At 41.9% G+C, this 25,558-nt stretch overlaps 1 protein-coding gene across 3 annotated transcripts in view; it reads right to left on the reverse strand.

Moving 5' to 3' along the window:
• Positions 1 to 25,558, reverse strand: part of LOC102102170 (bifunctional heparan sulfate N-deacetylase/N-sulfotransferase 3) — a 338,929-nt gene that overhangs the window by 39,635 nt on the left and 273,736 nt on the right. The window contains exons 1-2 of one of the 3 annotated variants that reach the window (XM_088056445.1): positions 12,566 to 12,729; positions 5,071 to 6,197 (exon numbers count right to left, since the gene is read on the reverse strand). In XM_088056445.1, the coding sequence (XP_087912571.1) occupies positions 5,071 to 6,051 (981 nt within the window). In that variant the 5' untranslated portion in view covers positions 6,052 to 6,197; positions 12,566 to 12,729. Of the gene's footprint in view, positions 1 to 5,070; positions 6,198 to 9,631; positions 9,808 to 12,565; positions 12,730 to 25,558 lie in introns of those variants that run through there. The other 2 variants (XM_088056448.1, XM_088056447.1) reach the window with 2 other exon arrangements.

The raw sequence follows: 25,558 nt of genomic DNA on the forward strand, positions 1-25,558 counted from the left end.
GCTAGAGTGTACTCTATGCTGGTAGCAGCCCATAAAATATGTAAGACAATTTTTATAACTTTTTTTAAAGTTGTATTTTAGTTCTGAAATCTAATTCTAATTCTCTACTGTCTCACAATAGACAGCAACACTCCACACTACTACAGCTGACACAATATGCTCAAGTAAACCAGCCTTGCCAGGGCATCAGACAACTACAGAGACACCCCAGTCAGTAATTTTCCTTCTCCTTGACACTTCTGAAGAACTGAATGCACTTTTTACCTTCTATTTCCAACAAGTCAGTATGAAATACCTTAGGAGCTACACACAGCAGACACATTCCACTGTGGTATACAGGTATTACAGCTAACTGGGAATGCAAAATGATTTAGCAGAACAAAAGTTGGTAATCATTAATTTCTTATGTAATTTAAAGATGTGATTAAAAAGATTTTTTGAACCTCCCCGAAGGAAAGAGTTACGGCTCAGTGGTTCTGCAGCTGACACATTTGATGGCATCTGTCATTTCTTTTTTGATAACCTTCTACGTGATCCTATGGATAAAAAAGCAATTAACTTAGAGAATTAGACTTGCTCTTGTGACAGGGACCATCCTTTGTCTTGACAGTTTAGGCTTTCTGCACCTTTTGGCCCTTCTGCTTTAACACAATATATATGGAAGATTCTCTTCTGAGGCAAATATTTAGGTCATTCTTATGCAAGAAAAACTGAACAGCCACATGACTGGATTTTTAAAATTTATAGCCAAGTCTGCTTTACCTTGGGAAGTTCTGGTTTCTTTCCATGTGTGATGCACAGGGTGAAAAGACACTTAATGGGTTTTAAACAGCTGCAATAATTTAAGCAGCACTGACTAATGTGAATGAATTTAATACAAGGAATAAACAATTAGCTCTTAGTGGGGAAATCTGTTATTAAACAGAACTACATTAAACAAAAGGTTAGGCCACCAATGTTGCTAAAAAAGTAAGAAAAGCGACAGCACTCACTATGGAAAATGGAAGAGGACTGATCTGACCAAATACAAATGTTTATATTTGATCTTAGTCACTCTGGAAACAATTTATGAACAACAGTCACATACTTTTAAGGTGCAATTCACTTAACCAGTGCCTGCCTGAAGATGAGCAGTTTTTCTACGTTTATGTCTACTGTGGGAAGTTAGAGGAATAGCGCCATTAGAGGAGTCTGCCTTATAAACCTCAAAATCCAGGCAAGATGAGTGACTGTGTATGGAGACTGAAGGGCTAAGAACTGATTCCTTTTGGCTGAACCCTCTCCATTACAGGAACAATGTTTGGCACTGCTCTTTCCTCCAGTTCTTCAGTGAATAATGCTGGAAGACTGCAGCCTGGATCTTGCACTGCCCACTACAATGCACATATTCATCAACAGATGCACTCCCAAACCAGGATGATACATAAGGATCTATCATCCCCCTCCAATAATGGATATAGTTAATACAAAGCTTTTTCCTTGGCAATCGTAAAGAATAACTACAGGTAGACAAAAGGGTTAGGCTTACCTGAAGAGAAGAGATCCCCATTCTGACTTCAATTCAGCCTCTTTTGAAAAGCACACAAAGAACCAGACAGTCAAGAGGAGCTCACACAGCTAATTATTAGGAAATAATAATTTGGCAGTGTTCTAACTTTACCTTTGAAAAATGTGATTAACTCTCAGGGATCTCCAGAAAGTGTGTATGTTGGGGAAACGAAGGGAAAGGTAGACAGCCTAGACCACCAGCTTGAAACAAACTGCCATCAGAAAAAAAATCACATTTAACTTCCCCTCTTTTATCATCTGCTTCTCCCTTGAAAAATCCCAACGCCTTACAGTAATAAAAATTTCACAAAGAGTAACTGTAACAAAAAAAGATATTAAATTAGTAGACTGTCAGCCAGGACAATCACGGTCTATTAGGATAAACTTATTCTGTGGAAATCTAGATAGATTATTCTCTGTATGTCCATTTAAATGAATTATTTGCAGTGCACAGGCTCTTAAGTCTTTCTAAAAGAAACAAGGAAAATAAAATATAACATTGTCACAGCCTAATGGTCCCTCCTGTCTGACAGACAATAGGAGAGAAAAAAACCTACTGAAAAATGAATGTTGAGTTGATTATTACCAAGCTTATTTTCAAAGTGGGAGGCAATTAGAGCATGGAAACACTCTCTTCCATTATTTCTATTATACCAGAGGAAGATAAAGTACATACATATGAGGATGGATGGTTATTGTTGATGCACAGTGCCAGCTACTCAGTATCCTACCTCGAAGAACAATGTTCTATCAGCCCAGATGTTACACAGAGACAGGCAAATCTCTAACAGGTACTTATTCTGAAAATCTGAACCACCGTTTCAAGTTGGTGGGGTGCTTATTTTTTTTTTTTTTTAATTGAAGAAGCTGTGGTGAAACTAGAATAAACTTAACCAGCTGTTTAACAAAACAAAGCATTTACAACAGGGTTTAGGTTGATAAACTGTGTTTGTAAAAGGTTTTCAGAAGGGCTCTTTACGACTGTGTTCCTGACACTACATGTACTCGAGCTGAAGTAGCACCACTTTGCCTCCTCTTTAGAGGTATAGAAGATACTCATTTTAGAGGGTCTGCTTTTAATCTGACCTCTCCTGAGGTCAATATATAACACTGATAAAAACTTACCACTAAACCTCATAACAGCAATTTTTCTAAGTGCTTAACTCCAATTTACACACACTTTAAAGGAGAGGGAAGTTACACCTTGATGGGTTTAAGCCCCCAGATACTAACTATTCTGGCCACTTTGCAAACCTAATTTAGATGTCTAAAGAAGAAATCGCTTTGAAACCATGACCTTACATGCAGTCAGGATCTCTCTCCTTGGCGACAGTCAAAAGGCACCTGGCCATGGCCCAGCTTGAGCAGGGGGTTTGGAGCAGATGACCACCTAATTTTTGCTATTGGTTCTGCATTAATCCTCCCATTTCTGAACTCTGTCCTATCCAAAGAGCAGTCAGAACCAACCCTAGAGGTCTTCTGGCTCTTGACAGATTCCTTAAGTTTCAGACTGATTTGTGTGACTAAAATACTGGTAGAAATATTCACCTTACTCTCTTCCAGCTCACAGCCCTAGCAGCTGCGAGTATATCCAGAAAATATGAACAAGGAGATATGTCAAACAAAATTAAATCACAAAAGAGCATCCCCCTCAGTTCTACACTGCCAGTAGTTAAAAATGTGTGCTTAGTGGAAATGAGCTAATCTTGAGTACTGAAATTATACAAAGTCTACATTTAGAACCTCTTTTCACACTTGCGGCGCCCAATTCTCTGTCACAGTCACTGCAGCAGAACTCACTAAAACTCTTGTTTAATGAGATGTCATTTATCTGCAAATGCACTTTACAATAACGTATTTCCAACTACTGCAAATTGATTTTGTTTCATTCCTTCCACATGTCACTGTGCCACCGAGGAGAACTCCTTTGATATTAATAGTAATGAAGATGCATTGCATCTGACAGCCCTAACAACATGTTTAATACAACATTTTAACTATAAGTAGATGAAGAACCAGAAGGGAACACTTTTTTCAGATTCCATTGTTTCAGAACACAGTTCTGTATAAATGAAATTATCCTACTTAAAAGTTATTTCCACTTTGATATTACTTCTATTTAATGGGACAGTTTTATTTTGGGAAGATTATTACTTTCTGACATACTGCAAATTATTTTCCCCAAACAATACGGTTTTTACCCTTCTGTATCTGCTGTAATCAAATTTGTCTCAATAGTCTCCTGCTTCTGGTATATAACTCTGGCAATTCAACATCCCAACTTATTTTAAAATGACAATCCTAAGGTGTCACTTGCAAAGACAAACAATACAAAACGTGCTGTCTCTGACTGCTACTGCACAACTCGGTGATGGATTTATTCAGGCTTTATTTCAGCCACTTTGTTACCAGAAAGTGCTGCTCCTGCAGAACAACACAAGTTCTGCCAGTGATGCTGGCCAGACTTGACTTTTTTCCTGCCATCTGAGTTTGCATTCAGGAGACTCTCCAAGGATGCTCACTCACCTAACTCAAACACTGCCATCGTGTTCTCCATGGGAAAACCATTTAGGAAGCTTCACCTTTATTTCTGCTCTCTCCCATGTGATTTGTTTGCCTAAGGAAAACACCTGCTTAACAAGGAGGTAAATCTCATTTTTAAGTGCATGTACAGAGAATGTTTTGGAAAAGAGCAAATGCAATTTTAAAGCAAATTAAAAGTTTAACCTCAGGCTCAAACCTTTCATTTAAGAGAGCAAAGTATGCAGAGCTGCTGTGGCTTGACAAGTGCATTAACACTGAAGAAACCCAAAAACTTGGTTAAAAATGAAACAAAAATGACCCACTGCATGCAGTGCTGTCCTCGTCTTTCCTTCTTGCAGTTCCTCATTCCATTAACAAACTTCTAAGAAAACATTCTCCCTTATTTTTAGTGCAAACAGGGCAACAATCAGGATGTTATAGATTTTCAGCTTCTAGACCAAGTTGAGAAAGGTGATCTCCTATTACCTGCTTTGGGACAACACTCCTCACAAAAAGCACACAAGAAACACAGGAAGAAATAAGGTGAAGATGTTAGTGCTACTGACCAACAAGTGTCACCTCACTTGAACAGCACAACAGAGTGGAAAAGGACCTTCAGGAATGTACAGCTCTAAACATTAACATGGAAATTGTCGAGTCATTTAGTGACAGAATGAGCTTTTAAGCTCAATATTAGCACAAACCCTCCCTGCAAGCAAGTGCCATAAAACAGAGATGAGAGAGCTGAAATGCTGCAAACAACTCCTGACATCCAAACCTATCTCAAACAGCCAATAACCCAGTCCACTCTTCACATTTTATGCTGCCATTTACTGTTGCTCACCACATTCACCTCCTGCTTGTAAGACTCACAACAAGTGCATTAAATATGAACAGCTCCTGAGTGGAGCCCTCAAGTTCCAACTCTGAACAACTATTCACTTTCAGATGAAAATACCGCTTTGCTGCATTGACCATCAGTCTGTGCACACACTTTACCTGTACATCGTTGGTGTTCATCCTTGTTCCATCCTTGCCAACGAAGATATCATCTATGTCAACCAGAATGTACCTATCCAAGGACAGTGTGAGTTCCTTTCCAGACAGGAGAGAGATGGCATCTATGAAAATCAGCTTGTGCAGCCAAAAATTCAAGTTATTGCCAAAAAGGACTCGTTGAATCCCATCGTGGAGCCCCAAGTCATGTATGACTGTGGCATAGAGAGCACTTGGAGCAGCAGGTGGAGAAAGGTTTTCTGGTGTCTTTACTTCTGCAAATATCACTGGTTGATAAGTTGTGTGATTAATCTGGAAAACGGCCCAGTCATTTCCAAGCAAGGGCCCTTTCTCAAGCTCAGAAGGTTTAGTCACCTGGAGCAGTGGGGAATGAGGGTTAATGCAACAGTCCTTAACACCCAGATTGCTGTGGACATGGAAAGGAAAACCCTTCAACTGAAAGCTCTGCAAGCTGTTCTCAGTGCCTTTGTGAAATCCGATCACACCTACGCCGTACTCTAGGCAGTACTTATCTAGAAGGCCTCTGTTCCAAGAGTCCATATTCACGTACTTCAGAATATTTTCATACACTATGAGAGCGTATTTGCCTCTGGTTTTGTCTATAAGCACTGGGAGGTCACCTTTCCCAGATGCAATCTCAAGGTGAAACTGAAACCTGCTAGATTCCAGAATGGTTATTATATCTTGGCCTAAGGTTGAGTACTGGCTTTCCACGAACACCAGCACTACCAGGTCTGTCCTCAGGGGATCGATTGGCTTCGAGGTCTTCATCTCCATCAGCTTGTATGGCAACGGTTGAGGATCACCACATTCCACTTCTGAAGAGGTTTCAGGAAGTTCATTTTCCTCTTTGTAGCCATTATACAAGTAGTAGGCAGAAATAACTATGCTCACCATACAAAAAGTGGCCAGCAAAATTCCTGTTCTTTGAAAATGTCTGTGAAGTTTCAGGATAAAACTCATGGTGTTTACTTGCCTTAGATAGCTCTCAACAGCAGCAGGAAAAACAAACACAGATTCTCAACAACTTGTTCCAGTCCTCTGAAATGTTTATGTCACCATTGCAGCACACACATCTATCTTCCACAGAGCTTTACCGAAGGTATGGTCTAGAAGAAAAGAAAATCAGAGATTAAATTGAGGCATCACCTTGTGAAGTATCATCCGCTTAAACGAGTGGGGAGTAAAGAAAGCACTGCCAGCCAGAGAGTTGGAGACCAACAGCTCCAAATTTTGCAATAATGTATTTTTTTTCCTGCTCCCACTACTTGCCACGTGCATTTGAAGGTCTCTAAATCTCACAGGTTCCTCAACTCAGAGGATCAAATAAAGTAGGAAGAGGTACTGAAAAGCAAGGCGTAAAAGCAAAGTATTTACTGTGCTTTAGAAATTATTTTCACCTAAAGATAAAAGTTAACTCCCAAGTAGACAGCTGCTAACAACCAAATTATTGAAGAAAATTTATAAACTTCTTCCTTCTACTCCTAAAATGCTGGGGGAACATGATTAAACAAATTTTATCTTTTATTAGTTTTCCAAAGAACTAAGAACGTACACTACTGTTGTACAAACATACACTGATGCACTCTATATTACATCTACTATAGGAATGTTTTTAACGCAAAACCTCCTTCCTGCAACATCAGAGGAAAACAAAGCATTTCTCTGGACTGTGGAGTCTTGCAGACTGTTAGAAGCACTTGGCAATTCTTTGCATTAAAAAAAAAATACAATAATCAAGCTCTTAAATTTGAGAAGAGAAAGTAATAAATCAAAAGTTAAACCTAACAGGCAGATCACCTAAGGATATACTTATGCTTTATCTTGTATTTAAGGAAAGAATAATTTTTCAAGCCAGCAGTACAACTGCTGTCAAAACTCCCTAGTAAAACAACTGGATGGTGTGACAAGCATAAAATAATGATCATAAGTCATAAACAAAGGTTCAAAGCAGATCTTGAAAAATATTAGGTGTGTGAAGATCTAGAACATGGCCACTCTAACTTCAGCGTAGTTTGCACCCAGGTCCATTTGGAAATGGGATTAGGATAAGGTGTGGCATTAACATGGTCATTTCCCAACTGAGAGCTTAATCCTTCCAGTCCTGGTTGGTTTCTTTTTTTATTCCTACATTGTAAGCAAATTGGTCTTTCGCTCCAGATTTTCAAAAAAGCTAAAAAATATCATGTACTTAACGGTACCTATGTAATGTCCACAAATTTAATTAAACCCTGAAGACAGATCTTCCTGGTGCCAAGATGAGCATAAAGTAAAACTAAACGAGAAAGATCAGATGAGGGAGGGGAAAAGAAACTCCAAGGCATTCTATTCATCAAAACCGCAGAATTCAGCATCAAGAGCGAGCGTACGTGAGCCGTCTCATTCATTGTTAAGATTCAGAGCAAGATTCCTGCTGTCTGGATGGATTTTACTCTCCTCACTGTCTACTCAGATACCTGTTTATCAATCCCTTCTCTTCTGGGAAGACTTGAACCCAGCCTTGAACCTGACCTGCAGCTGCACAAAGTCCTGCTCAAAGCTTTTGGGCAGGAAACCTGCCCTTCGCCCAGGCTCACTAATCAGTGCTGGACTAAAATAACATAACGCCAGCTTCTCGGTTTCTGTCTGAAAAAAAACCTGAGGAATGCAAAAAGACCAAACAACAACATGGAAGTACCTTTAGAAGAAATTAACATTCTTAAGCATTGAAACGTCTGATCCTTGCCACACCAGCTTCAAGAATTTCAGTCTGGATGGCATAACAGAGACATTTAACATGGTAACAAGTCAGGTGACAAAGAGAAGTTCCACCCTGAACGAGTTAACACCAGAGAGAGGCTTCCAGACAGATGATTTTTCATTACACACACCAAGGGCTCTCTTCATCTTGCGTTTCCAACTCAGCTGCCTGAATGCCAAGAAACACATCATTTTAGTGCCTAAAATTATCACTGACTGCATTCTGCAGGAAAGCTGTACATACACCTGCTTGTCTTTGATAACCACAGACCTGGCTGGTCCAGAGACAGAAAAAGTGAGAATTGACACTGACCTAAGCTCAGAGCAAGGAAGGGCCGATGAGACAGAGCTGTTTGAACTGGGTATTACACAAGGGTTGCAACCCAAGAAACACTTGCAGCAAGGACACGGTTCCTGATGCCATTCCATAGAGAGGAAAATCTGGAGCCAGCCCAGAAACCCGTGTCTGCTTCAAGAAAAGCCCTGTCATTGTATCCTCAGCTCCTAATTGCAGGTACCCCCGTGGGGCTACAGCGTGCAGCTGCAGGGAGGAGTGGCTGGAACTGCCAAGACAGATGTGAGATCCCTCCGTGAGGAATGAGGAATTCTGAGGCAGCAGGACACAGCCAGACTTGGCACACTCCCTGCTGGAGACAGTCAGGAAGCAGGACGGAACAGAGCAAGGCACAAGTTTTAAATGCACGCGCTCTTGTATCAGCTTGAGGCTCATGTAATTTTCACTTGCTTAAGGACTGGTTTGTATGGCAGGAGTTCAAAAGAACGCAGGAAGAAGAAAACAAAAAATTCAAAGAGAACATGCATTCTACAGTATCAACAGTCTCAAAGCCTTGACAAGATACAGTTGCTTTCCTCGAGGGACAGCAGCATTTTCCCCTGAGCCACAGTACTTGCTGGATACTCTAGTGCTGTACTACAGCTAAAATAACTCACAGTGCACCCCCTGACAGCGCCATCCTTGGGATGCTCCTCACATGACACACCGTGGGACCTATGGAGATTGTGACAGCGACCTTTATCACATCTCTAGACGTGGCTTCAGGGAAGATGGGCCTTGCTCACTATCATTTCCTACAGTAAAACCAGACAAAAGGTCCAATTCTCAATGTACCTACGGTATGTGAGAAGCAGCATTTCAGAAGAGGACAGTACCTGAAGAGTCTCACTTTCATTACAAAAGAACACAATACTTTACTCAAGGAAGGAGAAGTCATGTTAGCTTTGACATCAATAAAAAATAACCAAGAATAAAAAAAAGGCTTAAAGGAAAAAAACAGAATGAGTCTAGAAAGTCTTCGCAGAGTTCAAGCTTGTTAGTATTGTTCTAGTGAAAAAAACATGAAAAAAACCCCCATAGATAGCATAAGAAGTCTCAGCTCTTTTTGATTTCTACAGTCATGGAATTCAGTGACAGAGGAATATGGTCCCACCTGTACCTCAAAGCACTTGAGAACAGGTGTCAGATATTATATGAATCCAAAGTTCCACAAAGCTGATGGCACAATAAATTTTACCTATAGAATAATTTGTTTGGTATTTTTCCATGGTTTGAAGCAATAAAATTTGCATTTTTTTTTTTTTATCTAGAACCTCATTGCTTTAGAAGAACCTGCATTTGATCTCCTACAGCCTGCATTTGATGTCCTATTTTGCATTTTCATGCCACCATGTTAAAATTCAGACCAGAACCTTTTACCTCTGCTGCTCAAAGTAGGAGGTACCAAAATGCTCATTTTAAGGTGAAAATTAGCATCTTTGAATATTCAGAATTTGGTTTTTAACTTACAGTCTCACTATGGAGAAGATCTTGCTAAGAGAAAGCTGAGTCACGGAAGCAAGTGTTGCATTTTGTTATGAACACAGACAGCAAGGCTCAGTGTTCCTGTCATCTACTGCAGAAGCCCAGAACTAGTTGACATGAAAATCTTGCTGGTAGTATAAAGAAATATCACCTTTTAAAGCAGAAGATTTACCACTCTGAACAGCACTGCTAGGCAGTCACAATTACAGGCATCTGCAGGCAACCAGCACAAAACAGCTGCATCTGAATAGAGATCTTCAATTTGGATTGGCTTGGGGGTTCATCATTTGCTCTGCTTGTTCTGTTTCAGGTTTTTAAATTCACTAACAAAGTAGCACTGATGACAGAACAAATACTGTGAGCAACCCCAAAGACATGAAGCACACCATGAGTTCCTACCACTTGCAGCTTTCTTTAGTTTGTTGTTTCATTGGTAAGAATAAATGACCAAATCCTTGACTTCTGTAAATCACGTCACCCTGATAATTTAATGGAAACTCTTCCAGGGAATGCAGCCTACTAAATTCTTCACAGGAGTTCTCAATCCAGTAAAAAAAGATGCTCAAGTAAGAAACTAGGTACCTGCACAGGCACATAAAACTGCACAGAATTTAAAAAAAAAAAAAAAGTCTATTAAAGTTGAGTCATGAGTATCAACGCAATTTTTAAAATGACAAGAAACTTTTCTGCGCTGTGGTAATACCGAGACCAAAGCAATGGTCTCAACTGAAATATCCATAAATAAGTGAGGAATTGTTCTCAAATCAAATTTTTCATAGCCCAGTAGGAAAACTCTGGTTTAGTCTTACCTCAGGCCCGTGCTAGGGCAACTGCTTACTGTGACCCTTGAGTAGAAACACTACAGCTGGGTCATACTTATAAGTAAAAACACCCTGTTAAAGGGTAACAAAAACCCTTTTCAACAAGAACTACTAAAAGAGAGCTAGTTCTGGGTTGAGTATCCATCAATATTATTCAGGTAGATCACATTTTTCTGGGGACATATTTTAAATAATTTTCGTCTAATAATCCCCATCATTCTCATGCTGTTCTTTACCTGCCTGGACAGTGCCACAGTGCTGGTGACATGCTGGTGACATATTACACTAAGGATGAGTTTTAAATGAAGAGCAGAAAAAAAGGAGGCATATTGTTTAGTGTATTACTACAGACATTTAAATCTCCAATGATTAGAATGCTGTTTAACTGCATTGAACATAAAGGTCTGCTCTGGCCAGTCACTAAGAAATACAAGTTCCTCAAAGGAAGCATTCTGAAGTCATTTTAGCGTTACTAAAATGGAAATCTTTGGATATACAGATGATATGGCAAGAAGCAGCAAAGTGCAACTGAACACAACCAAACCTGGGGTGAACAGCAGGGCTCAGACTGTTAAATCAGTAACAAAAACACCAAACTAGCATTCAAACACTGAGCATGCCTACTTACAGCATTATTTTACTGACTGAAGTATTCAACAGCTCAAAGGAGTAAATCCAGGCTGAGAATGAGACCTTACAACTGCATATTAAAAAGACATTTTCAGCTTGTAAAAACGGTGATATGAGACATGAGCCGTCAAGGCAAATCTTTGAGACCCTTTAATATCAAATAACAAACCCTGGAATGTGTGAATATTGAAGGGCTTATATTCTCTCATAGCTGTGAGAAAAAATAAAAAAAAAAGGCAATGGTTTAGGCAGCACAGCAATTCTGGTGGATAGAAATTCTTTTAATTCTTTTTCAAGTCCTTGAGGTAAGCAGTTCTCAGTTTCTACTGTACCTGTGATATCCTTAGCTCCATGCTGCATTGCCTAATGCAGCACTAGAGACACCTTTTATCCAGGATAGAGATTCATGCATTACAGTTTGTCAGGAAAAAATATTTATAACCATTAAATGTACAAAGTTTAAAAATAGTTTAAAAGAAGGCTTTGAAGACTTCAACAGAACACAGAAGTTTGGTTCAGTCTTCATATCACTCTTTACCTTCACACAATATTTTCTACAGGAAGAGCTTTAAGCTCTTGACATCACACCATTTTTCTGAGATAAACCCCATAATTTTTCAGCAATTGCAGAAACATCATTATCTAAACAGTAAATTATTTGCTCGAGGTCTCTGAGATAAATGTTCAGCACACTGTCTGGTCCATGCCCATACCATGACTTCCCTTTTCTCCCACAGCTGCCAAGAATAAAGAGTTAATAAGGCAGAGTTCAGCACCATTCCTTCAGAGAGAACTGACTGGGATGCTGACAGCGAGAGAAACCGCGTTTCTTTCACTTACCATTTTCTTAGGAAGAGAAAACCCCACCACACCAAACCCTGAAGCAATTATCCAGCACACCAGGTAGTGAATTGAATAATAGAAAAGTTTTCTGCCATTGCCCGAGGGTTGCACATGACAGCTGAACCGAGCAGCAACACACATCCATTTCTGATGGGGTTTGGGGAATCCAAGCAGCTCTAACCACCTGAAGTTATGAATAATTACCGCACTAGGCTGACAAATTTTGCTCCCCAGCAGAGCCATAACCAATTCTCACAAACACTAGAGGGCAACAGCGTCGCGCAGAACGCCGCGAGGAGAGCGAAAGGGAAAAGCCCAGCCACTGAAGGGCTGGTGCGGGGACCGCGCCAGGCAGATGCCGAGTGCGCTGGGAAAGAAGAAAAACAAACCCAAAGCCCAAGAAACACCAGCGAACAACCCCGCAAACGCCGCCTCGGCAGCGGGAGCCCCAGCGCCGGGCACCCGCCCCGTCCCGCCGCGCTCCCGGCCCGGGCGGTGCCCGCAGCGGAGCGGGAGCCTGCGGCCGGCTCGGGCACAACTTGGCCGGGATCAGGGGGCCGGCGAGCGCCGAGTTGTGCGGCTCGGCCGCGCCGGGCCCGCGGGCACCGCCCGCCCCGCTGCTTACCTCCAGGCGCGCTCCGCCGACATGTCCCCCCGCGGTGCCCCAGAGCCCGCTGCCGGCCGTGCCCTCAGCAGAGGCTCCTCCGGGAGAGGCGCCGGCACCCGGCGGGCGCGGAGTCGCCCCGGGCGCGGAGGTGCGGCGGGGCTGCCGCCGGGGGTGCAGCACCGCCCGGCAGCCTCGCCGCGCCCTCCCGGAGGAGGAGCCGCGCTCGCCGGCGAGGGGCGGGCGGGGGCTCCGCCGCGCCTCCTCCCGCATCGCCCGCCCTCCTCCGAGGCTCGGCCGGGCCGGGGGCCGCTCCCGCCCTCTCGGGCCGCTCCCGCCCTCTCGGGCCGCTCCCGCCCTCTCGGGCCGCTCCCGCCCTCAGCGACCCGCGGGCCCGCCCCTCACGGCACCTGCCGTGCCCCCCTCCCACACGAGGGCCGCCGCGCCCTCCCTTGTGGGATTCTTAATCCCTGTCATAAATAAAGGATGATTTAGTATTTTTTTCCCGCTCCTCCGAAACCAATTTAGGAAGCCCGTGCTGCAGGCGCGCTGAGGGGAAGTTGAAGTCGCCCCCTCCCGCCCAATCCCCCGCTCTCGGTGCAGCTTTAGGCCGATTTCTGAGCCGGTCTAAAGGCAAGGGTGGAAATTCCGTGAGGTCAATTACATTTTGTCAAGACAATGTAGGGTTAAAATCTTGAGAGAATGCCAGTTCATGTGTTTGCAGCCTCGCTGCTTTTCTTTATTGAATTTTCTAACCCTATGTTAAACACAGTCCCACTGCATTTTTCACTGATACCCTGCATCCCTCGCTCTGGAGATGGAGCTGCTCCATTGCTGCAGGTGAGGGAGTTACGGTTCCCCGTCTGAACTGCATTAGCTTCCACAAATGGGACATAAAATTAATAAATTTTACAAGTGCCCTCTTGATCTAGCTCATTAACCTACAATTGCCCAGTGATTGTTAGCTCACCTAATGGCTGACAGTTCAATACATCGGATTAACTCCATCACTGGTGCTTGTCTGTCCAAACCTTCCTTTCTGTGACTAATGCAAGGCAAAATCTTCAAGGAGAAAAGTCACCCGAACGTTGTCTTTCCAAACATCAGGAGAATTTACAGCTCGTAATTCAAGAATACTGTCATTTACTTTCTCCTCTTTTACTCCCTTTAATTCTCATGACACACTGAATACCCCAAATTTTACTGTCTTCTAAGCTAAAAAACAGTGCCAGGTCCATCAGCTAGACTTAGAGCAGAAAAGAGAACTTGTCAAAAGGGTTTACTATGTATAAGGTTATTAATCCTTGGAATAGAGACTCCATCTGAAATCCTGTTGCCCTCTCAGTATTCTACAGAAAGGGATTTTCTCCCAGATTAAGCTTCTCGACCGGGAGAATATCCTGACAGAGTCTTGTTTTGGGGACTCTGCTTTTCTTAGAACAGGCTAGGAAGCCTGGGGTGGAAGTCAAGTGACTAAAATTCTCAGCTGTGAGCTCAAACTCACGATTTCTCTCCTTCCCTTCTCTCTGAGCAGCTGTTTTTAAGTTATCGCTGGCCAAGCTGGACAGAAGCGTGTCGGAGAGCGCTTGTCCTCGGAAGCACTTGGTTGCTCAGCGAGATGTGCTAGACACCTCACAGCTGAGGGCTGCGGTGCTCAGCGTCACCAGCTGCAGCGCCGTGCGCTTCTGGCAGGAATATTAACAGCTTTCATCATCCTTGCTGCTACTTTTCAGGTTATTTTGCTCTTGAGCTGTCAATGCAGCGTGAACTGGGAGTGATGTCTTAGCCGTTCTTTGAGCAATACATCTTAGGACACCGCTGACTGCGCTTCTGGCCAGGATTTCTGCCCGGCACACAGTACTTGACAAAAAAATAGGAAAATGAGTAGTAAATCCAGACAAGAAATTGGGGAGGAGGAAAACCTACTGAACTGCAGGCAAAACAGAGACACATCTAGACAACTGCTCGACTCCACCGTGAACTAAGGACTCAGCTTTCTGCCTTTCTCACTGCTGGCCTCCACACACAAATGCTCCCTCTCCCATTCATGTTTTGCTTCCAGCTCAAGTCTTCACCTGTTCCACGTCCTTCTGCACCGTCAGCAATCTCTCTTCCTCAAATGAACTGAATCCCACCCTGTCTCAGGGTCTTAGCACTTTCAGGCAATTGCTGCAAGAAACGGTTCTAACCACTGCATGACTCCACATCTGCAAATGAACTCCTGGTCCTGCTGACACCTGTGCCAAATGTTGGTGATTTTTGGTACGGTGATCATTACTCCAACTCCCAGCACAGATTGCTCATACCATGTACAGACTGATTACGCTGCACGTCAGAAGGGTCGTCATCGTTTGGAGCGTTCCTTGTAATAGCAACACTTTTCCATTAATAAAGAAATGCTTTTTCCAGTCCTGCCACTTCAAATTTTAGAGACCTCTTTTAACCACTCATTTTTATTTGTATTATTTTGGTTGGCAATTTCTTGCAGGAAGACATTAAATTGAGATAGGTATTTGAAAACAAGGAGCATCAAGGCAATTGCTTGTTATTAGTCATTTAATGATTACTTTTTTAAAGCTATTACAAATGCTGCTAGTCAAAAGGCAAACTTATTGTAGATTTATAATGCTCTTTGGATTAATCAGAAACTTGTGAAACTGGAAAAGGTTTTCTTTACAAGTTTCATCTATATAATGAGGAGAAAAATGTGGGCTAACATTTAAGAAATGCTTGTGGTCAAAAATGTAATCAGCTAAGAGGCTATCTCAGAAAAGAAAAAAAACCCCCACACTGTTCAAGTTAACAACTCAGCCACATTTTTCCATTATTGTGATGACAATACCCTTCACTTGTGAAGTGTGTAATGACTATTCTGTAGCAAACAATACAGGAAACCAGCCACACTTACGGATTTTCCCTATAAAGCCACTGGCTTTCAGATGGAAAACCCATTTATTGTTTCTTTTCAGAACTTTCTATTTAATTTTCAATAACTTAGCCTAAAAAATCTATCTGCATCCATTATAGTAATGTCTTTCAAACCAGTGGAAGGAAGTTGCTAATTGCATGCCGTGGGTGCTGACTGCTTGGCAGCAGAAAGGCAGTTTTATCTCCAGGCTTAGAATAAACTATTGTTATAAATATGTTTTGTTCCACGTTAATCAGGGTATCGAGACAACTGTCATCTTTGCACAATGATCAAATGGGCAGCTCTGGAATCCAAGCAGCTCAGGAATTCATTAGGTGTGTGTGTAAGCTGCAAACCCACCCTTTCCTGCTCAACTCATGCCATGTGAAGTGTAAGACAGATCCATTAATGAGGAGGACTGAGCATTTTCCGTTGCAATTTACCAAGAAATTTGCTTATGAAAAGAGAGAAAAGACTCTTCCTTCCCATTATATCGGGGTCAGAGGTTCCAAGTTAATAAATATACAAAAAAATTAAATAATAGCAGCATTGATTCAGGATGTATTAATTTTAGTGAGTTTTTTCAAATGTATGTCAATTTGAGTGAAAGCTCCTTAGCAATATTGAAATTGGTTACAGGAAAGGGATAATGGGGATGGAAGAAAATTAAAAAGAAACCAAGTCTCTACAAGCACAATCAACAATCTGAAGCACTTCTGCCCTTTTAAAGAAAGTAATGTGTAATTAAAACTTCTGTTAAAAATTGATTTTAGAATATGTAATAAAATAGAGTTAAGAATCTGTATTATTACCCTAAAATCAATTTGTTTTCCACACCAATAACAAAAGAGAAGTTCTAAAATAGTCTTGTACATTGCAAAGAGGGAAAACATTAAAACTGCTATATCCAGCACTTCAGCTGAGCAGTAATCCAAACACTTCCCAAAGGAGAATGTCATTCACAGTCAGCTGGAAAAATCATAGTTTCATCTTTCCTTTCCCTTGGCAGAAGTAACTCTGGAGAAAATGGGTAATTTAGCTGATTTTTTTTTTTTTTGAGAAAAGCAGAATGCTTTAGCACTGCCTTCAACTTCCTCACACCCTTCCCTTTCTTCTGTATAAAAAAATCCCTCCTGCCTTGTGTGCTCCTGAACATGCAGCACCTAAAGCACAGCCCCGCTTCCCTGTGGCAACAAACAAAGAGCAAGAACCAGAGGAGTTTGCACAGGAGTGGGAGGCGACTCAGCATGCAAGGTAACGCTGCAGGATCAATGACAGCACTGTCTGCTCCAAACTGAGAGCTCATCAGCTGGCAATCACTGAGGTGAGAAAGGACGTGGGGACCAGTCAAAGTTAGGGATTGTCTGTCAGCAGCCAAAGTGATGTGTCTGGAAAATACTGCAAGCAGTTTTCAGACAGGAAAAGAAGAGGTGGATGTATGGAAGTGTTGATGCTATTTCATATGGCTGAGGTACACCCTCACTTGGAAGGCTGGTTACAGCTTGGGGAAAGTGATTCCAAGTGGAAGAGGTGGAGAGAAGAGCTGTCCTCATGATCAGGTGAATACACAGCATGATAGTCGAGGTGAAGGTTGAGAGCTGATATAGCTGCAGCACTCGAGGGGGAGACATTAATATGCAGTGGTAGCTCACAACTATTTAAGAAAAAGAGATTTTTGGCATAAAATAACAATTGGGTAAGACTGGTGCAGAAAGTTAGGATGGAAATGAGAAGAAGCCCTTAAATCACCAGAGTGAAGCAGATGCATTCTGTGAGCAGTGAGGGCAAAAAGTGTGGTTAACCTGGAGATGGAGCTTGAGTGACCATCACACATTGCTCATCACGGTGCTGGACCGGCCTTGATGGAGGATTCAGAGCATCTATCCATCAGTGACCCCAGAGTTTTTATAGTGCTGGGAGATCAAACCCAACAAGAACACAAATAAACACTGATGCTGGAGTTGCTATCGGCTGTTTCAGCTGTGGTTTGTTTGTCACACTGGTTGTTTCAGGCTGTCTGGAGGCACTAGAGAAGATGAGCACCTGCACTCTGTTCACATGAATATGAACATCTCCTCACAAGTCATCATTTTTTAATGAAAGCCTGGATTCTGGAACATAAGATGTTAGCCTCCAGGGAAACATATCAGCTTGTCATCTGTGCCACAAGTCAACAGGTAAAGAAAAAAAAGGGCAAAATTGTTTTCTTTCCTGCTAGAATTAATTTGAATACCAGATCTTTCTGCTTATTAATAGTTCAGTTCTCCCCAAACATGAAATGGATTGAAATATCAGATAAGCCGGTAGAACTCTTATGTTTATCATGTATTATTTTGATTTAATCTTAAGAAATTACGTCAATAGGTTGCCCATATGTAATCATGCACCATGCACAGAGATCTTCATTACCCTGTTCATCAATATTCATGATAGCCCATCTTATGCAGGTTATTATCCTATATTGTTATATGTGATGCCACATGAATACCATATGGGAGAAGGATTTAAACAAGGTTACAGGCTAATAAGTGTATTTTATTCCACTCAGAAAACTCAAGAGAAACAGTTCTTTTCAAAGATCCAGAGACTGTAATTACATGCAAAATGTTAAGTCACTTTAAAGGCAAATGCTAACCCAGACAGACTGAAGATTAAAATTAAAAGCTAAAACTTCCTATTGTTAACAGTGCCCCACTGCACTAGATATTGTGCAAATATATGAAAAAGGGGACTGCCATCACAAGGAGTTGAATTCTACCTTTCAGCTTGGTTGTTCTAGAGCAGAAATTGTAGTAGGTTTAAGCTAGCAGCTGGTGGTCATATAATAGCAGTGAATTATAACACTTTATAATGCCACAAATATTGTATGCAACTCCCTGTGAAGTTTCCTAGGAGCTGTGCCTAGAAAATGCTGCTTTGGCATGTCAGCCTTACCACTTAATTTCATTTACCCACGGTGTGCCACAGCTCTTGCACGTCGTGCCTGCTCCTGGGCCACAGACTCCCCAGGACGGGGCACAGAGGCAGCTGGACAACTCAGGGGATTCACGTGAGATAATCTGGATGCAGCTCCCTGCCCACTACCTGCTCCTGAAGTGTCACAGGCATCTGTGATGACATGGATTTGTGCACAGGAAGAGATGCTCCTGCCATTCTTCAGTGCAGCAGGGGGAGCACAGCCGATATCTCTGGCACACCACGGCGACTGTGACGCTCTAACAACTCACCGATTTGTAACTATCTCCCTAGAGTCTGCAAACGACTCAAGGGCCACTGCACTGGACACACAGGAGATCAGGGCACGCAGGAGGCTCTGGGAAGGTTGAGCCACACTGAGTTCAGGGAGAAAGCCCAAGTTCACCATAAGGGAGCAACACAGCCAGCAAAGAACTGAGGAGCTGGGATTTCTGCCGAGGAGCTCCTCCCTCAGTCCACTTTTGAGGCTGGTGTTTTTCACTGAAGGGCACTGTCAGAACTTCTCAACTCGTACAGAACATTGTTTGTTAATTTTTTTCTAGAATTAGTATTCTGCTCTCCCAAACACTACTTGCTGTTTGAAGCAGACTGCAAACTGATGGAGGTGCACACTTTGCCTGCAGCAAAGGAGCATTCTCCTTTTTCTTAACACTGCAACACTTCTCCTCTTTGACATAAACAGTGTCCAAAGCACTCTAATCCCATCCACGCCCAGCACAAAGAGAACAAACAAGGAATGATTTATGCACGCTTGACTGGGCTCTATATCTTATTAGATGAAGATGAATTACTGTGCTGGACAGGGACACGTTCTCCTGAAAAATCCATCTTTGTAGACTCTGGTGCTCAATCTCATGCTTTGTGCAAATGTATTTTAGCGTGCTATTGCCATTTTCCACTTGGTGATGTCACACACAGCAGAGCGGCCCTGGCGGAGTACCGAGGGAGGTTCCCTTGCTAGGAGACTGCCATAGCTGCAAGCCCCAGCTCCAGCCTATGACTTCCAAATGCTCCTGTGTTCTGGGACAGGTGTCATTTCCCAACTTCTGCCGTGTGCTGATGATGTCATTGAAGCAAAAGATCGAATTCTCTCCCTCTTTCCTTCCATGATCCTGTTGTATGAACTGCACTCCCTGCCTTCGTAGCCACTTCTGAGATGAGTCTGTCCGTTTATACACAGAGCAAGAATTTAATATCGTTGAAACTGGACAGAAAGCTGAGGGTCTGCATCTTGTGAGAAGTTCTATGCATGGCTATGGTATGGAATTGATGCTTTCTTCTAGGGAAAAATCTGTTTCAAAACGCATTAATTTGTTCAGCTGCTGTCAGAAAAAGCCCAATACGCTTTATCCTTAAGTCACTGGACAGGCACATTAGCCACTGCTCAAACCAACAAAGCAGTAAATTAACAACAAATAAGCTAATTTTTCCCATCCTCCTTGCATTTTCTTCAGCTTTCAGTATGAACTGATCAAACTCAAATTTAATTTGTCTCCTCCCACAGTATCTTACTCTCTACCCGTGTAAACACTGAATAAAATCCATTTTCAAGCTCCTTCTTTTGAAGGTAACGCAGTGACAGCACTCATGTGAGACAAGCTGCATTGCATTTTTTAATAAATCAGTCTTTACAAAAGCATTTCTAGAACTCCTCTTCTAGAACTGGCAGCGTAATGAAGAATGTCCCTACCTCTTAGTCTCAGACTGGAATGTTAAAATACTTTTCAACAGCTGAATTTCCCTGTGAAGTTTTTTTAATTACAGACTGTGCTCTTATTTGACTCAGTACAGCTTCACCTGCAAGAGGCAATACCCTGTGATTTCAGGGCCACAGCTCTCAGGTACCTGCTCAGTATCCCAGCTAAGATACCAGACAAAACCACCTGTGATGCTGCCGTGTGTCTTCCTGGCTGCAGGCATGCACTGGGCTCTGAACTGAGAACTCTCACTTCACAAAAGCTACTGAAAAGTGATTAAGAAAGGTTTATTATGAATCCCCTCTGCATACAAAACTACCACTGACCTTTGAGAATTTTTTGCATTATAGGACCAGGTCTCAGATGGTGATGATTTCCAACTGGCGTGGACATGAGCCAGCTTCAAACATCAGCTCTAGAAGGAAAAAGCCCTGTGAGGGTGATGCCCTTAAGACACACACTTGTATAGGTTTTTCCTTTAAAACCAATGAATCACATCCCTTTTCCTAGCCTTCAAATAGAAAGAACAATACTTTTCCATAGAACTGTAAGGCTGCACTCCAACATGATCTAACAAGAGTGATGCCAACTCCTGTACGCTTCGAAGGACTATTGCACAGAAAACGTCCCCTGTTCTGTAGCAGACATTCCCTAGTGCAATGTTTCTTCTTTCAGCCTTAATTGAATTTTGCAGCATTTGCTGGTACATGTTGTTGTTGTCCACAAAAGCTTTTCTTTCTCTCTCTCTTTTTTTTTTTTTTAATTAGATGTGCCATTTACAATTTGCCTTCTACCAGGTCAAAAAACAGAAGAACAGAAATCCAACTTTGCATAACAACCGGCAATTCAAATTGCTGAATCAAGCCAAGAGTCAGTATAATGCAATGTTAATTTTCATAGGGTAGACAGAATATGAAATATTTTTATATCCCATGTCATTAACAGAGTACATTAGGTTTATGTTTTGAAATCAGATTGTTACCAAGAGCTCTGTGGTTAAAGCTATTTTATGAAGCCAAGAAAGGAAAAATCCAAGACTTACTGGGGAGCTGGGAAATTGTCACCATGTTGAACACTCTGTTATTCCTACCCTGAATTGGCAGCTTGGGCAGCGTTCTTATTGGAGAACTGGGAGAAGCTGAATCACATGAACCCTCCTGCCATCTCATGCTCAGATGCCTGTGAACAAAACAGATCTTTAAATTATCATTTAAATGAATGAGTTCAGTTAAACTTATTTCCTTCCACTGCTGACCAGGAGCAGTAGGGCTTCAGGAGTTCTCTCTCCTCTTGTGCTACTTGTAATTCTACATTTTCTGAACTGCCATTTGTACTTTATTGTGCACAAGAGGGAGAAGGGCTCTATCAGCTGGAGGTCTGGGTATACTCAAACTCTGTGTGGGCTCTCCAGTGGGTGTCCAGAGATCATTCAGTGCTCAGTGTCAGTACTGGAAGCCAGCTTTATTCTCTTCCCTCTCCCAGCTGTGCAGGTATGCACAGTCTCACAGGTGTAGACATGATGGAAAATGTCAAGCACAAGAACACAAATCAGAAAGGCCCCTGTGCTTGCAGTGATGAGCTTTTGAAGTCACAGCATCTGATACTATTTTGTCCTTTCCACACTGAAACTACTGGCAAGAGCCTTAAAAACTCTTGTTGAGCTGAGAACAAATTGCACATACAACCAGCCCTATGGCAGCCTGCATGCATGTGTTCACTGCTAACTTTCAGTTATGTAATCCGCTCTTCAGAAACATGTCCTGTTTTCTGGAAAACATCCTTGGATCCTTCCTCCATTGTTTTGTCTCCATAGCTCATCAAGTAGCCTCTACTGAATGTGATGAAGGACTTGTACACTTTGTTTATCAAAAACCAGGTGACCCTTTCTTTGATCCTTTTACAAGACAGCAGAGTTACTGGGATAAAGTATCTTTGTTCAAAATGTTCAGAATGTGCACTTCTCCAACATTCATCAGAGTTAATGGCATCTCGCTTAAACAAAGTGAATAAAAACATCAGTATCATGTTTTTCACCAAGTTTGAACTTTGCAGTCACCCACACTTCCTGACAAATAATAAATAATAAACTCCCTTGACCTCATATTCCCAGGACTTTTCAATTTTTATTTTTTTAAAAGTTTTTATACAGAGTAGGGCACACAAAAAAAGACAACCTGGTCTGTCAAGTGGCTGAAAAACCTCTACTAAGCCTTATCCAAATGCTCCTACATAATGAAACCTCTCCTGTACTCCTGTCAGTCCATGAGATTGAAGTTCAGGTCTTAAAGGCTCATTTTCAATATCTCCTCAGGTAGTAGAAATCCAGGAAGAGATTTCTTTTGAGAATAAGCACAGCCTGTGTCCATGTTGCTGCTGAATTTCATCTACCTCTATGAGAAATAACTGTTTTCCTTTCTAGGAATTGCAAATAGTAGAATATATTAGTTTTCTATTCTTCTAGTCCTCTTTTAAATGAAGGCAATAAGACTGAAAGATATGAAGCTTGGACACAGATGTAAAGGGTCATAAACTGACAGGAGTAAGCAAAGTCCAGAATAGCAGGGATCCATCCAGTGACAGTGTCTGTGAAACTGGAAGGTATTGCTGGGACAGGCTGCATCAAGGGACTCAAGTGGATGATTCAAATGGGGGAATCCACGATGAGCCTTGTGAGCCGTAAGATGGATAAAAAACGTGTTGGATGGACATCAGTGCTATGGTTATCTTGTAGTCTATCACACCAGCTGGGCACATTAATCCTTGCTGCCTCCTCCAGCTCTCTGGCACACAGATAACCCCACCTGAGACACCCCTGTACATGAACAGACTCCAAGGGAGCAGAGGCAATGGGCACACACTGAAAGGCAGGAGGTTCCTCTGCCTCTCGCTGTGGGGGTGACTGGGCACTGGCACAGCTTGCCCACACAGGCTCTGCAGTTGCCATCCCTGGAGCTGTACAAAACCATTTGGAAATGTTGCTGGGCTGCTGCTGTGGGTGACACAGCCTGGATGAGATGAATCCCACAGGGCCCTTCCAGCCTCAGCCATTCAATGATTCCATGACACTAAAGCATTTAATTCTCCCCTTGCTGCTGCTCTGTGGGTGTTGTGTCACAAATGCCTTAAACTCAACCTCTGTACATTCTCAAAAGTCACTGGTGAGATAATTGTTTGACTTGCTTGACTTCCTTGAGGACAAATTAGATTCTCCTCATATATGCTTTACCTTTCCTTACATTATTATCTTGCTCCTGTAGACCTTATTCAATGAGGCAAAACCCCTGTGATTTTAATGACAATATTGCCATAGTTACTGTAGGACTGTGCCCTAGAAAACCATCAAACTTTTCTCTTCTTTTTTTTGTAATTACCATTTTAAAGGCAAATTACCTGTGGTGCTTCCTGCAGTTTATTTATGCTTCAGACTGCAGGAATACACAACTTGCAGCTCTTTGGCTGCGAAGCCCTTCACCCTGCTGATAGCTGATATGATTGAAGCCCTAGCCCTGATGTTCCTAACTCATAGTTGAATTTAGCCTGGTGCTTTGTGAGCAGCCATCCAGCCTCTCTGCTCTCAGGTACGACTGGAGGGGCCTCTGCTGTGCCAACCTGACAGCTCTAGCCAACCTTGGAGGCCTCTTTTACAATCTGCTTTGCTTTAAAAGCGGGCTGTGATGCTGGGACTACAATAAGCACAAAATATGTTACCATCAGATATACAAACAAATCTCTGAGGCACAGGAGATGTTCTTACAAGAATGTTCTGCTCTGCTTGGTACAGTCTTCTTGGTCTGAAAATTTTAGACTATACTAGAATTGGAGATAATTCAAAAGCTGGAAAAATAAATCTCTTCTCAGAGATACTTGCTGTCATTTTCAATGAAAACTTAATTAGTTTTCTCTCCCTGTGACCAAAAAGCATGTCTTTTCTATTGTCAGACCTGGAAGAATTATGAAACTTAAGCACAAGTACATGTCGTGATGCTAATGAAGCTTTGCCTTAGTTTCAATCTGCTCTTTGCAGAAGCAATCAGACTAAATCACACTGAGTAAAAACAACCCACACCCAAAAAACCTAAACCAGCCCAAAATCCTATTTTCTCCTACCTTCGAAGAATTTAAGGAAATAGTAAAAAATGAAGAGGATTTTTACTGTCTCTTGACCTCTAAAACACATGAAAATAAAGAGGTAAATAATATTTAACTTGAAGTTGATAACTCTTTCCTTGTGGTTAATACTTGACTTATGCTCAAGAAGAGCAGCCAGAAGAAAAGTCCACTACAAGAAAAAGAAATTTCTACAATATTGGTTTTATTTTCATGAATACTTAAGAGAGTCTTTGCTCATGAACTATGTATCTCCTTAAAAAGAACTTATTTCATGGTCGTGGTTTTTGGGGAATCTCTGTGGAAACAGTACACATGGGAATGCATCTGTGAAATAACTCCTGCTTTCTGTAAGCTAGTTTGACGTAATTAGGTGGAGAAATAGCCTATTTCTATTGTTTTTATTTTTAATATACAAAGAGGGATGTGTACTTGACTTAAGATACGAACCAGAGGACAGGTTTAACTCTTGAGATACACAACTCAGAGTTAAGGTCAGTATAGAAAATAGTAAAATACTCTAGCTTTAGGAGATACCATCTTTGTATGTCCACATACTTTCATGCCACACGTAGAATTCAAATAATTTCTTATATTCATATGGTAAACACGTGCATGGTGATATTTCCTTTACTGCACAGAATTTTACCTTTCCAGTTTGACGGAATGTTGGGATGGTTTCCCTCTAAAAGTCAGTGAGGATGGTGTCTGAATTGCTCTGGATGTGTACAGAGGGGGGAAAAAAAGAGAGGAATAACATCTGCAAACTTCATTATGATGATAAATGTGGAAGGCTGGTGATTTATGCAAATAGTTAGGGTTGCCTCTAAGGTAGGATGTATCTCCTGCAGGCTGCAAGAACAAGGCACAGGCACTTGGGAAACAGAAGAACAGAACATGTGACCACTGAAATCAAGTTGTGTGTGGATGCCTTAATTGTTTTGTCTTACCCTTACTGAATATGACAGCAAACCTTCTACAAGTAACAACTTGATGAAAATGCTCCTGTTTAAACTCAAAACAAGGTTGGAGTTAACGAAACATCTCGGTGTAGAAATGTTTGAACGTTTTATCCTAATATTTATTGCCAGAATTATTGCCTGTAAGCCCTTGACATTGAACCTCTTCACCTTGTTAACTGACAAACACAGAACAAAAACCGACTGTGTCTGCTGAAGAATGCAAATATCGGGGAAGAGGTAAATACAGACACACCAAGGGCAGGCAAAGAACCCTGTCTGAAGTCATTCTAATGGTCCCAGGCAGTGCAAGCAAAATAACTGAAACAGATGAAATAGAAGGATCAGCAAAGCTGGAGAACTCTGG

The sequence above is a fragment of the Pseudopodoces humilis genome, chromosome 6 (assembly GCF_049639895.1).
Source record: "Pseudopodoces humilis isolate 2021_Gansu_Grassland_sample_001 chromosome 6, ASM4963989v1, whole genome shotgun sequence".
In the NCBI taxonomy this organism is placed as follows: domain Eukaryota; kingdom Metazoa; phylum Chordata; class Aves; order Passeriformes; family Paridae; genus Pseudopodoces; species Pseudopodoces humilis.